At 32.8% G+C, this 16,012-nt stretch overlaps 1 protein-coding gene across 5 annotated transcripts in view; it reads right to left on the bottom strand.

Annotated features, from left to right (window-relative positions):
- Positions 1–16,012, bottom strand: part of rdgA (retinal degeneration A) — a 604,783-nt gene that overhangs the window by 235,874 nt on the left and 352,897 nt on the right. For all 5 annotated transcript variants that reach the window (XM_072538847.1, XM_072538849.1, XM_072538841.1 and 2 more), the window contains exon 4: positions 7,188–8,149. In XM_072538847.1, coding sequence (XP_072394948.1) covers positions 7,188–8,104 — 917 coding nt within the window. In that variant the 5' untranslated portion in view covers positions 8,105–8,149. The remainder of the gene's footprint in view (positions 1–7,187; positions 8,150–16,012) is intronic.

Below are 16,012 nucleotides of genomic sequence, written 5' to 3' on the forward strand. Positions count from 1 at the left end.
GCCATGTAGATTAATATAGGTCTATTTGCTGCTTTACAGATTCTTGTTTTTGTATCTTCTCTTAGATATTTGTTCTTCCAGATTGTGTCATTAAGTGATCCCACCCCTTTACTTGCTTTTAAGCTTTGTTGTCGTACTTCTTTTTCAACATATCCGTAACTAGTTATATCTATTCTCAGATATCTAAACATTGCTTCCTGCTTTATTATTTTCTCATAAATTTCGATTTTACATTGTAGTGGATATTTAGATGTTGTCATTTGTGTTTTTCCTGCTGACTATCATATTGTATTTCTTGGCTATTGTATTGAAGATGTGTGTTAATCTTTGGAGCTCGTCTTCTGTCTCGGCGATTAATGTGGCGTCGTCTGGATAACATAATATTTGGATTTATTTGTTCCCCATTCTGTAACAATGACTTTTACGTACTGCTTGTATTATTTCGTCCATTATTATAGTATTAAAGAGAAGTGGGCTTAACGAGTCACCCTGTCTGACTCCGCTTTGTACTGGTATAGTCCATTATTATAGTATTAAAGAGAAGTGGGCTTAACGAGTCACCCTGTCTGACTCCGCTTTGTACTGGTATACAATGTGTTAGTTTTTCATTTATCTTTGCCTGTATTCGATTATGAAAGTAGATGTTTTCAATGGTTTGTATAATATTGATTATTATGTTTCTTTTATACAGTAGATGTAAAACATCTTCGGTTTGGATGCGATCGAAAGCCTTTGTCAGGTCTATAAAACATTGATATGCTGGTTTATTGTACTCGATGGCCTTTTCTGTGATTTGTACAGAATCTTAGTACAGATACGACGTCTACGCAGGATCTTCCGGATTCTCCATATTTGTTTTTGTGTACCGTTTATCGTACTTTTTGTAAACTGTTCCCAGTGTTCATTTTTTGTTCTTCTTACCAACTGCTTTGTTTCATTTCGTATTTTTCTATAGGTGTCTCGGGATTATGGAGTATTTGATATTTTGTACTTCGTGTAGGGCTCTCGTTTCTCTTTACGTTTCGCGCTTTACAGCTCTCGCTTATATCTTTGCTGTCGTCTATTTGTTTCAGTTGAATCTTTTGTGCTAGCCTCTCTTGGTACATTTCTCTTGTAGAGTCATTCCACAGTAATTCTATGTTGAATTTTTCCTCGATGATTTCTTATAGAAAATGTTTTGGTGTTATTTTAATTCTTATTTTTGCTAGTACTTGTTTTGTGTTTATTCCACTCCCTGCGTCTGCTGATTTTAAAGTGTCTATAAAATAAATTCTAGATTTGTGTCCCCTGGAGTTTTCAAATGTATATTTGTACTGGAGATGATCGTTGAAAAACATATTATTGATTCTCAGTTCATTAAAAGCACGGAGATTAGCCATGCGTTCTCCATTTGCGTTGACATGGTTTTCATTTAATCAAAACTAAAAAAAGAAAAACTGAATCTGAACTTAAGAAAACTGTTTAATCCACGTACAGTTTGTGCCAGAAGATGAAACAAAAAATTCAGTGCAATACGAATACACGACGTGGCATAGTGTTGACTCTGATTCGCCACAATAAACGGCCTCATACATCGGCAAGAACTTCAATGTCTAGAATGAGAAATTTTTAAGCACCCTCTCCACAGTCCAGGTTTCACGTCTTTAATAGGTAAATACTTACTTTTATCATAACATTTTAACAATATTTGCACTGATCGTATTATCAAAAAACGATAAAAACTGTTTACCAATCATGGTCTTGATTTATTATATTGACGAAACTCTAAAGACTGAAAACAAATTTGTTGGTATCCATAGTATCCATATGATAGTACAAATACTTAAACACTACAATATGCAGACGATCATACAGTGATAGCAAAATAGAAAAAAAAGACCTAAAACACGTGTCAACAAAATTGATAGGTAAGTATCGAGAGGCGTCTGGAAGTTTTTATGGAAAAATCATAATATGTATGCATAGGAAGTACAGGATTTCCTGGAAATATAGACTTAGACTAGAAAAAGAGATAGAATTAATACAATGAAAGTGTATATCTTGGAATAAGACTAACAATAAAAGAAAGCTGTGAAGAGACAATCAGCGAACGAATCACTTTGGGGAAACGATTAATACGAGCATTGAATTCTATATTGACAGAAAAATATTAGACCTGAAATAATAAAGAAAATATACAATTTCACATTACGACCAGGCATTACTTAGCTCAGAAACTTCGTTGTTGACAAAAAAGCAAAAAACGACCTACTGGTAATAGAAATAGACTTTTGGAGAAAAGCAGCAAGGAGATCTGTACTAGAGCATATTAGGATTCAAGCAACCAGAAGAAAAATTAAAGTAGAAGCAAGGATAATACAATATATATAAAGCAATAATTATTAGGGTATGAACACGTAAGGCAAATGAGAAAGAAACGACTTCCAAAAAAAAATTGCAATGGACTCCATCAGAGAAGAGAAAACGAGGCAGACCACCTAAAACATGGCTACACGGAATCACCAAAGGAAACACCAATTATATAAAATATATATATATATATATATATATATATATATATATATATATATATATATATATATATATATATATATATATATATATATATATATGTTAGTTTTGATATTTCCGCGGGAGCTGTATGTTACATCAATGGTGTTCCGGGTTTGACTCCGCGTTAAATGTTGTTGGTTTTGATGAAAACCATTTTGACGACGTTTCGGCAAGATCTCACTTGCCATTTTCAAGTCTCTCTGGATGGTCTGCTTCTTGTCGATGTTCGAGTGGAAGTGACGCTACGGGTGTTAGGCAGCTGGCTTTTGTAGTTACTGCGTGTTGCGCGCGCTCTTGTAATTGGTCCGGTGCGCAGGTCAGTGGGCGGGGTCTTGGTCGATTCCGTTCTTACGTTATTCTTCGGGATAATTGTTTTCCATGTTTTTGGCAATCTTTGGGCATCGTCTCGAGAATTTAAATTATTTTCTTGTTTTTCTATAGGTGCTTCTAGAGAAGCAATATATATATATATATATATATATATATATATATATATATATATATATATATATATATATATATATATATATATATATATATATATATATATATATATATATATATATATATATATATATATATATATATATATATAAATATATATATATATATATATATATATATATATATATATATATATAAATATATATATATATATATATATATATATATATAAATATATATATATATATATATAAATATATATATAAATATATATATAAATATATATATATATATATATATATATATATATATATATATATATATATATATATATATATATATATATATATATATATATATATATATATATATATATATATATATATATATATATATATATATATATATATATATATATATATATATATATATATATATATATATATATATATATATATATATATATATATATATATATATATATATATATATATATATATATATATATATATATATATATATATATATATATATATATATATATATATATATATATATATATATCTAACTCTACAATTCTAAGTTACGGTAAGATCAATAATATTTTAATAGATAATATATGGTAGCTAATTATAATTTATTCTCTTTCAGCCCTGAAGAAGCCAAATTAATTCTCTTTGGCGAAAACGTTCGGCGAACCAATTGATACACATTAGAGTCTTTCTTGCAGATAGATTGCAGATATATATATATATATATATATATATATATATATATATATATATATATATATATATATATATATATATATATATATATATATATCTGCAATCTATCTGCAAGAAAGACTCTAATGTGTATCAATTGGTTCGCCGAACGTTTTCGCCAAAGAGAATTAATTTGGCTTCTTCAGGGCTGAAAGAGAATAAATTATAATTAGCTACCATATATTATCTATTAAAATATTATTGATCTTACCGTAACTTAGAATTGTAGAGTTAGAATATTAAAAAACTTAGCTAGTAACATAGTGGTGTTTTTTGTTACTATGTGCAAAAAAAAGTTTTTTTTAAGGTTTGAAATGTATGGTAGCTTTGAACTTGACACGTAAAGGCTTACCCAAGGTTAATCGAAAAACCCAATGTAACTACATTTAAAAGGAGGTAATTCTTTGAATTGTCGGCAATAACTAAATTTTTGATTTTTAGATAGTTTAAAAGTGAGGTTCTGTTTTAGCCAGAACGCAAGCGCTGACAACTTCATTGTTCTTATGAATCTTTATGTCGTTAAGGTTCATTGGTAAAAAACGAATGAATTTAAATCCCAGTATAGGGAAATATTATTTTGATTTACTTTATTTAATTATATTATATTGTTCATGTATTATTGCATCTTATTGAGATGTATTTAAGAAAAGCAAGGGAATGTTATATATTTTTTTTGTGTTAATGAAAATTAATTATAAAGGTATGTTAGTTGTTAATGGATATATCAGTCAAGTTAGTTATCTGTGATATAGTATTGTTCTTGGTATCTGATTTAAGTAACAAGTGGTATATATCGCTTAGATTCTTGATGTCACTCTTAACATTAATGGAGAAATCGTTAAGGAAAATATAAGACATTTCAATGAACTCTCTTTTAGATTTATTGTTCTCACGGTGGAGAATTGTGGTGTTAGTATAGTCCATGAGATGACCGGTGGAATGGACATGTTTGGCTAATGCACAACGGTCAGGGTAAAGTCGAGAATCACTTTTGTGTAGTGTAATACGTGATTTCAATAATTGAGATGTTTGACCGATGTAGGAATTGTTGCAAGAGAGACATGGAATGTTGTAGACAATATTACTAAGCCTATCTATGGGAGTCTTATCTTTTATCTTAGAATAAAGATTATTAATTGTTAGGGCTGATCTACAAGCCACATTAAGTTTAATGTTGTTATTATTATTGCCAAAGCTATTTTCAACACTTTTCAAAATCCTTGTTAACCCCAGAGTGATATCTCTGAAATATGGTAATGAAAAATATTTGTTTATAGGAGTATCCGAGACTGGGTTCCCACTTAAGACATCAGGATCAGCATTGTTAGTCGCGAAGGAAGGTGTAATATCTTCGTCATGGATAGTATTAAACAAAATCTTATTAACTAATGGTGTTGGATAAGCGTTTGAAATAAAAAGTTTCTGTAGGATTTGTAGGTTTTTTGTATGAAATGAAGGATCTGATAGTATTGTTACTCTATTTTTCATCTGTTTGATTAAGTTGACTTTGGTAGGCCTAAATACCGGGTATATATATATATATATATATATATATATATATATATATATATATATATATATATATATATACCCGGTATTTAGGCGGCACACGCCCTTCCGGTAGGGATCTATGGAGGAGTATCACCAAGCCGCAAGCCCTTATCTCTTGCCGTACTGCTCCACCATAGGCCGATCAGATACCAGCATATTCTAGACTAAGCCGCAGATTCATTTAGAATTTTAAACTGCTGCGTTAGTCTTTTTGTTTTCTGTACACCGAGCTGGGGATTGAACTGACATCTCTCGCAGTGAAGCGAAAGAGAAGCCAGCCGCCCAGCCCGCTTGGCTATCCGATCTATTATATATAATATCGAAAGTAATATCGGAAATATCGGAAAGAAAAATACTGAAATTACCATTGACTGATTGCTATAGCAATTTTATAAAACTTTCCAGAACTATATCCCTTAGGAAGGAATGAGTTGCGATGCAAACAATACACTCCAACCACGCTTTTGTTTGTTTCAATTTTGTTTTAAAATCAACTGTTCCTGATCCAATCACCGCGGTACATCCATATTATCTGATCACATTCGACGTGCAGTTGAAATCTCAATGTCGAATTGTTTGTAGATAATGAGAGAGGTAGTGTGCTGTTTGGGTTGGTGAGATCCATTTAACTGAACCATAACACGGTCGCTGGGCCATATAATCGGGTGATCCTGAGGCCTATTGATAAAGAAATAAATATTTGATTCGAAAAAGACGTATACAAGCCCCCTTTCTTTATATTTTTGATTTTTTAGTTTTATTTTATCAATTATATATTTTTGTTTAGCGTTTTTGAGTAGTTTAAAGAAATATTTGTTCAATTTTGGGTGTCGATTTTACCTCAAATTGCTTTAACTCAAAAATCCCATTATTAAAAAATATAGACGCAGCAATAATTCCATTAATTTTTCTTATTTAAAAAACACAAATGTTTTAATACTCATTTCTCTAGCCTTTTCTTTAGCAACATACATTTAAAAAAGTCATTAGTATGCAACAACTCCACAATTCCTGCAAACATACCCTTAAATATCCATTATTCAGCCATTTTCTCTAAGGTGACGTTTAAATTGAAAGTGGGAAGTGAACTTCACGGTTCAGCAAAAATGCAAAACGACAAAAATCTTTAAAAACGCTAAATATGTAGACATGTGCCTTTGCGGGTCTTTAGAAAATTTGTGTAAGGTATCTTTAATCACAAGATAAGTGCTTTTGAAATGCGACAGTTTTATGGGGGTTTTTAAGAAAGAAGACAAGAATCTGAATTTACGCTTGAAATGTCGAGAATGCTACGTAAAGATGTGCTTATCTCAGTAAAATTTATGTTACTCGAATTTTTACCCGATGGATAAGGAGAAAATACAAATGGGAAGCTATTTGCAGGAATGGAGAGTAAGTACAGGAATTTCAATTAATTCTCATAGTATGAAATACAGTATGAAAAACTTACTACATATACATCGTCATGGTCATTTGACCTAATTGTCTATCTCAGTATATTACTTTATAAAATTATTTATTAAAATAGATTATATTTCAGTCAGACACAGGTAATTTTGTATAGTATAAAATATAATTTTTTATCTTTATAGTAATAGACCAGGGCAGATGTGTTAAAAAACAACTAGATTTGGGTGTAAAAGACGGCATTCTCATTTTTGCAGAAGAAGTTGTGTGATAACTTTAGTAATAATGGGAATTATTTGGTCTGTATTTATTAAATTGATTACTGACAGCTGACACCTTACCTTTCAATATACTTACGTGCTCATAATTAAAAAAAAATGTATTTCATTCACCATAAATGTACAAAATAAACCATGCTACAATCTCACAATAAGCTGAACAACATCCATAGTGATCAAAACATACCTATACTCTGAGTTGCAAGGTGCTGCCATCGCTAGAGCCTTGTACCTCGCTTGCTTGTCAGTTGGTAGCACAATATCAACGGACCTAGACCGAAGTGCAACATTCGGCCCTACAGGTACTTCCAAACTTACACCAGAGTGTTCCAGTTCCTCAGTCTTTACTTGCGAAACCTTGGAGAAGCACGAATCGACGGAAGCCGCTCGATCTCGCTTCAAATCGGGTACCTGTAGATAAATATCTTTGACTACGAGACCTACTGGAGCAGAAACTGCTCCATCAGAGGAAAAAGCCTCCGATTGTGCATCGGAAATGCTTTCCAAAGAGTCTCCGGAAGGCTCTCCGAAAAAAGCTTCTTGGCGGTGTATGGATTTTCTCCTGGACTGCGTAGGGGTCATTGGCACAGGCGGTGGTGATTGTATAGGCTCTGGCGGTATTTCTGGCGATAAGGTGACTCGAATACCGCAGTTGGATAAGATCTCTTCCTCGCATTCACTGGACGACTCGCTCATACTAAACGACGGTTGTGGCATATCATCTTTATCTTTTTCATCTTGACTACTATCACTACTATGCATTCTATTGTACTCTTCCAGGCAAATGCAGTGCACACATATAGGACTTTTACTCCCGGACGACCTTCTCCGGTGGAACTTCCTGGAAGGCACTTCCAGGAAGTTCCCCGACTCCTCACTCCCACCGGAATCAACGCTACGCGATCGCTGGCCAGGAAATTGAGGAATGCTTAGAAGGGTATTCGAGTCTGGTCCCTTATCGGCCTGCAATCGCTTTGCTTCCAACTGTATCTCATCGAAAGATGCCGATCTGACCTGCTTGGGCACTTCTAAGCTACTTTGGGTCTTCATTTCGTATGCTGTTGGGGTCCTGGACCGTTTGAAAGTTGTTCTCAAACGTTGCATGTTTACCGGGGCGACAAGTTACCCCGATACCACGGTGTGGTCATTCTGGAACAACAAAATAACAGATTAGTAACAATCTTTATTATCGTATCAATATTATAATTGACTTTATTGCTGTCACATGCAGGCATATTTTGAGAAAAAATAAACTTATTTTAAACTTTTGTGGCCCATTTCCATTAAAATACTAATTGCTTTAAGATGCCATAAGAAAATAGTTTAGAACCAAATCTTCAAAACCAATAGTATGAAATTTGGTTCTGAGTGGTGGCAACAAATATGAAACATTTGAAATATGCCTAAAAAACCCTGAATTTAAACTTTCACATTACAAACGATCGATGTTTGTCATCTCCCTCCTTTAAGGAGAAGTTTTATAAGAAAGGCCGAGGGTAGGCATGTTAAACTTCTTTGGGGTCCCAAAATTGACATTCTCAGCAAAATTCAACTTGTTTGTCTCGTTTTTACAGGTCAAAGCTCAGATGACTGGAGTTTATATATTGGAAAAAAAAATTTATAATAATAAATCATGGATACCACAACTATTACAAATACGAACAAAATAGAAAATTTTTTTATTAATTCAATTACTACTGTGAATTTGTAAAAAGAAATTAATATAATAATAATAAAATATTGTCTATTCTACCGTATTTCGTTTTAAATTTATTCTTTTAGATTATGTTGATTGTATCATGAATAATATTATAGTCTGCATGTATTTTGGGCAGATACCTGTTTATTTAAAATAAAATATGTACGCCCGCCACTGCCAGCTGGTTTTTATTGATGACCAGTACATGCGAACGTTTTCCACGCCGCCAAGTCCCCAACTTTAAAAACTTCGTTTTCGTTTATACCTGCCATTAATCAAAAAACTTTCACGGGAGTTTCTTTGCTCGACAGCTCGAAAGCCACTCCAGTAAGGGTGCGTCTCATCCCTAGGTCCAGACAGGAGTTTCCTCAAAGCTTGAATTACTTTTTTGTTTATTCGTTCTGCTCCTTTTATTTCGATAAATTAGGTGAGATTGGGGCCATTGTCGAATCCTCGTTGGGGAAAAGTTTTGGAGTTGTCTGTGGGAAGCGAGCGAAACGGACACTGAGAGGCCAGCACGATGAGGAAATTGGGGCCATAATTGCATAAGGCCCTAGCACAGATTGCTTTTAATACAAAAATTATACGTTTTTGGTTCTATACGACTTTATTAGAGAAAAAAATAACACAACTCAACAAAATAAAAACAATTTTTGGTAGTGGGGATGTAGTAATGATAATGATAATATTATTACTGAGTTAAAGTCGATGATAATATTACCTTATTACCTTTTTAAACCATGTAATGACGGATTGGAAGACTAAAATTCACCTTCAAATACCTGGTGAAAACAACAACGAAACTGGAGATAACGCTTTCACTCGAAACCACCTGGATCAGATGCTAAAATTGTGGACACATTCTCAAATGATATCAGTATGTACTTTGGACTAGACAAGTGCCGTGTTCTAAATACAGTCAGAGAAAAAGTTCAGCCTGGAGGTTTCGATATGCAAGATGGCCAAAACATTAAGGCAATGGGCGAAAGAAAATGATACGTATAAATATCTCGGAGTAAAGCAAGCGCGGAAACTTGACCATAAACAAATGAAAACCGAACTAACTTCTTAACCTGTGTGTAAAGAGTAATACAGCTAAATCTGTCATATCTGTTTAATGCATTAAATACGTACGCCTGTTTCACGGTTAGCTACTTATTTGGTATTAAAAAGTGGTCCAAAAAGGGATATATAAACCTCGCAGAAAAAGTTTGTCTGGTTTATTTCGGCCTCCACTTAAAAGATCAAAAAAGCCTTAGGCTCTACCTTTGGTATGTAAAAAAAAAGCGTTAAACATTTGCGGCAATGGTCAATCGAAATAGGAACTGCTTAAAGTTTTGAGTTCCGATGATCTAAAGAAAACCAGGAAACCATCACGAATGTTATTTTGCATTGTGCGTATGCCTGATCTATACACAGCAAAGGAGACCAGTACCGTATTCTGAAGGAATTCTAATAAAGTTAAATATTTTCAATGAGATAATGACAATCATTTTCAGGCTGATTTTGATTCCAGGCAAAAACATGGAACAATGCAGTAACAATTTTACTACACAAGAAAGGAGACAAGGCACACCTAGAAAACTATAGGCCAATCAGCTTATTGAACCACATCTATAAAATGTTTACCCGAATAATTACGACAAGACTAGAGAAAAATTTAGATTTATACTAGCCCCGAGCACAACCTAGCTTCCGCTCAAAATTCGGAACAAACGATCACCTGCAAACAGTAAAAACCTTAATAGAAAAGTCGCTAGAATATAACAGACCACTGGTACTTATCTTCGTAGACTTTCACAAAGCCTTCGACACTGTGGAATTAGACAGCATTATAACTGCTCTGAACAATAGTAGAATAGATTACCGGCTCACAAAGCTAGTACAAACATTATACCAAAACGCCACAATGCGTGTAAAACTACATGGTACCACCAGAGAAATTCATACCAAGCGAGGTGTGAGGCAGGGTGACACTCTCTCACCTAAATTATTTATAACGGTCCTCGAATACGCCTTTAAAATGCTAGAGTGGGAAAATAGAGGAATAAAAATAGATGGAGAAATGCTCAATCATCTGCGTTTTGCCGACGACATAGTACTTATTACCGAAGATCTGGGTGAAACACAACAAATGGTACAAGAATTAGAAAACATATCTTCAACAATAGGTCTAAAAATGAACATCAGTAAGACCAAATTTATGACAAATTTAGTTCCCAGTGAACACCTAATGATCCAAAATCAAGTGGTAGAATTGACAGAAAAGTACGTATTGGTCATGAAATCAGAATAGGCAAGGACAACCAGACCTGCGAATTTCAAGGACGAATACCACTTGTTTGGGCGGCGTATGCTTCACTAAGAGACATCTTTAAGAGCACCATCCCGATAGCTATGAAACGGAAGACATTTGACCAATGCGTTCTTCCTATTATGACATACGGAGCAGAAACTCTCACGTTCACAAAAACAACAGCACTAAAAATGCGAGTGGCATAAAGGCACATGGAAAGATCAATTCTCGGCGTGACAAAAAAAGACAAGATAAGGAATCAAGACTTAAGGAAAAGAACAGGTATCAGTGATGTCGTCGAACGTATAGCCAAGCTGAAATGGAATTGGGCAGGTCACATAGCGAGACTGAAAGACACAAGATGGACCGAAATCTAATTGACTGGCGTCCACGAGAAGACAAACGCAGCAGAGGACGATCACCAACACGCTGGATGGACGACATTAGACGAATATCCAAGAAATGGCAACAAGAAGCACAGAACCGTGAAGAGTGGCGAAAAATGGGAGAGACCTATGTCCAGCAGTGGACAGAAGAGGTTGCATGATGATGATGATGATGATATTCGTCTCCAATATTGACACTCCAAGTTGTAATCTGATTAAAATCTTTGTCAGTTTTTATTTTTATATTTTTCCTTCGCACTTTTTGATTTACATATTGTAGATTAATGTTCAGACTTTTATATGTTTATGTTTTTGCCTTTGCTGTAGCTAATTTAGGTTATAATTTTAATATAGTTTTAAAATTTTAAAAATCTTTATCTGACCACTTTTCTTTTAGTCTTTACATATTTTTTTCATTTTCTTGGACCTCGGTTGACAACCTCAAGATCTATATATTGAAAATTTATTTCTTTTTAAAAGTTTTTTCAAGTATTTCGGATGTAGCATCTTAACCCTCTATTGCATGCATTTATTTTATTTTATTTTTTGACAAAATAAAATAAAATTATATTAAATTACTTTTTCCGTCGACCATCCATTTATGATTAATTTTATCACCCTCAAAATCATTGATTAATGACCCCTAATAATGAATGATTTTCTATTAATGAACGATTTTATTATAGGCAACACAACATACATTGCTTGTATAATAATTTAACCACATTTAACGCTCTGTGATTGGCAGTGACCTGTGGTGTAGGCAACCAAACATATAGGTACCTATTTATATTCCCACTAAAAAATTATTTAAAATGACATAGCCGCTGTAAGTACTGTCTGTCATTGTATGTCATTATTTATCGTTAAGTAAATTAAAATTTTAACTAAGATATTTTTATTTCTGAAAAGTTCGGTCGACGGAAAAGTTTTGTAACGAACTCGTGAATTAAAATGGCGATTAACAATCTCGAACATTAACGCACTCGCTTCGCTCGCGCGTTAATATATCTCAATTGTTAATCGCCCTTATTAATACACTTGTTGGTTAAATAACTATTAATAGATGTATGTAGAATTCTCCGTTTTAAATTTTTATTAAAATGATGCAATTGTTGAAAAAAAATGTGTACCCATTTGGGAACATTATGTATAAAAACTTTTATTATAACCAATTGTCACACACATGAGATCGATGTATTGTCAGTAACAAACTATTCCGAATTGAGAAACTTCTTAAAACAGTTACTACTTTTAGAAAGAAAGCATAAACGGACCTTATATATCTCGCACTGGACCCTTGATTTTTCTTTACAGTTTATTATATGATCTTACATCTTTCTGCGTTTACAGTCCAGTTTGACTAGTTTAAAAACTGATATGTTTGTACATACAATATAGGTAAAAGTTTATGGTCGGTATGGACCTAACGTGAGATGGAGTGAGAAACACCTGTTTAAAGGAGAGAGGTATATTAGGTCCGGCCTTTATATCGCCGAACATGCATGAGTGGATATAATAAAAAAGGGGAAGTTCAACGTTGCCAAACTTATTGGTTTTATTTGACCTGTTGTCTTTTTAGCATTTAAATAATGTTCTAACATAATCAAATTTGGGCGAAATGGATTTAAATGGCAGCTTACTGTTTTTTATTGGGAATATGCCACAATTTTACTTTACAATAAGTGTAATATAACATTTTGATTTCCACTTCGGAAATCGTTTTATACAAATAAAATTTATTAATATTTCGTATTTTAAGTACGATTTCCAAATTAAAAATTTAAACATCAAAATAAGCTTATTCTAAAGTCACATTGTGCCTTATTCTCATTAAAAATAATAAACTGCACAATAAAATGCTTCATACAAAATTATTTGGCAACGTCTCGTCTCCCGATCTCTCGATTCGTCAAAGCACCGAATCAAAGTAAGGATAGAGGTAACGAATAGAGGTGGGTCGTTAAAGTTTTAATCGTAAACCGATTTTCGTAAACAAGTTACTATGATTGTTGAACAGTAGTTTCAAGTAAGACAGTACCTACATAAACAAACATAATGGCTATTATCGTTTATACACAATATTTATTGAAGTGAAAGAAACTAATAAAGAATATATTTATTTTAACTTGAAAAATAAACTAAACAATACAACCCGATATTAGTAATTGTACTACGTCGGATACTATGGATGTAAGGTTACCGTTTGCTAAAATTTTATTGCAAGATTCTAGCAGGCAGCGTACCATAACAATCACTAAACTTCAAGTATTTTTGGCCACTCATTGTACTTGTTGTTTCTTTAAAATGCAGTAAAATTTAGGAAAGTTGAGAACAAATAATCCAGTCTTCATTATTTAGATTTGGTCTAAGTCTAAATGTGTTTTTTGCCGAATTATCGAAAAAAAGACTTTTTATTTTATCTATTTGTACACGACAGCATTTAAGTGCGTCCTCCACCAATAAATTTAACGTACGAGCAAAACAATTTAAATATTTTCATTACAAACATCTTTAATAGCTTTGACCATATTTGAGGCATTATCAGTTACTGCAAAATTTATTTTTCGTCTTAGACCCCACTGATTAATAATTTCACTAATTTCAAAAGCGATGTTTTCTAAATTATGGTTTCCAGAAAAATGGCAGCAGCCTAATAAAACCGTTTTAAATTCTAAATTTTCGGTTAAATATTGTCCTGTTAATGCAATGTAACTCTTAGTTACTCCATATGTCCGGAGGTCAGTAGTAATACAGATATTTTCTACTTCTTTAACAACTTGTGATCTAATAATTTTCTCAGTTTTGATATAACATTCCTGAAGTAATTAACCTGACGTAATGAACAAGTTTTTCTTGTTGGCGGTTTATATCCAGGAATCCACCCTGCAAACTTTTTAAAAGCTCGTTCTTCAACTATGGAAAACGGATGAAACGAGTCTTTGCATAGGCTTAGTAAATCCATATCTATTTGTTACTTTTGTTCTGAACTAATATTTTTATTAATGGAAGTATCCATCACCTTTTGACGCTTGGGTGGCGGTGGCAGTATGTCAGTACTTGTAGTAGAAGTAGTCGAAACGGACAGAAATGCGTCAGGAGAAGTTTCAATCATTGCGATATTCAGAAAGCGGACCATAAAAGCTGCATCTTCTACAAATGTGCATTTTTTAAAAATAAAATTATTATTCTAATACTAGGTCAATAATTTTGACTAAGAAAAATAATTCATAATTGAATATTTACAATAAATAAATCCTTTGACGAACTATCAATAAAGATTTGAAATCGAAAATGCAGATCAATCGTAAATCGAAACTCATTCATTAATCAGAATACCTAGTTATAAAAAAGAAGATTGTTCTAGTGAAAATCAACCAGTACAAGAAAAGGAAACTAAAGAAAATAAAGATGACTTAAGTCCATAGTGTATTTTTGATGAATTTATTGGACATGACTCATCTAAACATCCACCTGTATCTAGAGATATAAAAGAAGTCGACATGTATTTGTCTGATGATATTACCCACAAAAAATTTCGAACGAAGATTGGAACTGTCCATTACAGTGGTGGAAAAACCATCGCCATGTATATCCTAACTTAACCACTATATTCATAAAATATTGTAGTATTGTAACAAAATCTGTTCCTTGTTCAAAATCTGGTTTAATTTTAAACAAAAGAAGAAACAACAAGAAAAGTGGAAAAACGTATGTTTTTAAATGTCAATTTAGACGATTCGCGATTTAATAATGTGTCATGTAAATGTAAGTAATATTTGTATTGTTTAATTTACTTTTTAAGTTTTAATAAATATATCCTTCGTTAGTTTATTTCAATATAATAGCCAATATGTTTTTTGTGTACTCGCTTATTTGAAACTACTGATAAACAATCAACTAGTTACAGTTTACGAAAAACGGTTCCTATAAAAATGCCAACGACCCACCTCTAGTTTCTTAGGATCGGAACCAGAGATATGTATATCTCAGATCGGAACTAATCGGAACTAATCGAAACTAATCGGAACTAATCGTCTTACTACTGGGCAATGGTCAGCACTAGGAAATATGGAGGGGAGACCAAGGGGAAATATGATTGTTATCTTTGTCTCTTCGCTGAAAATATGATTTTATATCTGTGTTAGATATCCTGTTAAATTTTACCATACCGACCATAAACTTTTACCTACACTGTATATGCTGGGTCTGGGTTTAATGCATCTTCTTTTGGATGGTTGTTCCAGTGTGGAACTTCTAGGCCGACATACTTTTCTTTTTTTGTAAAACACCACTGTTAGTTAGTTATTTAGCTAGAATTGTCTTGAAATTTAGCAGTTATATAATTCCTTTCAGTTTTCCCAATTGGTTTTAGGATTCGCCTGTCTAATAGCCAAGCATTGACTACTGCTACATCCAAAATATGATAGAAAATACGGTGGTACCATTTTTTGCTTTTAATTTTTGATAGGACATAATCCCAATAAGAAATTTTGGAGATCTACACCGCCCATGTGCATGTTATACTGTTGCATAATGTTTGGACAATCAATTCCTTTCATTGTTCTTTCGGTGCGAACTAATCTTTTCACTTTATTTGATGGTTAAGTTCTAGAAAAATCTGACAGTAA

Source organism: Diabrotica undecimpunctata, chromosome 1 (genome assembly GCF_040954645.1).
Source record: "Diabrotica undecimpunctata isolate CICGRU chromosome 1, icDiaUnde3, whole genome shotgun sequence".
NCBI classification, from domain to species: Eukaryota; Metazoa; Arthropoda; class Insecta; order Coleoptera; family Chrysomelidae; genus Diabrotica; species Diabrotica undecimpunctata.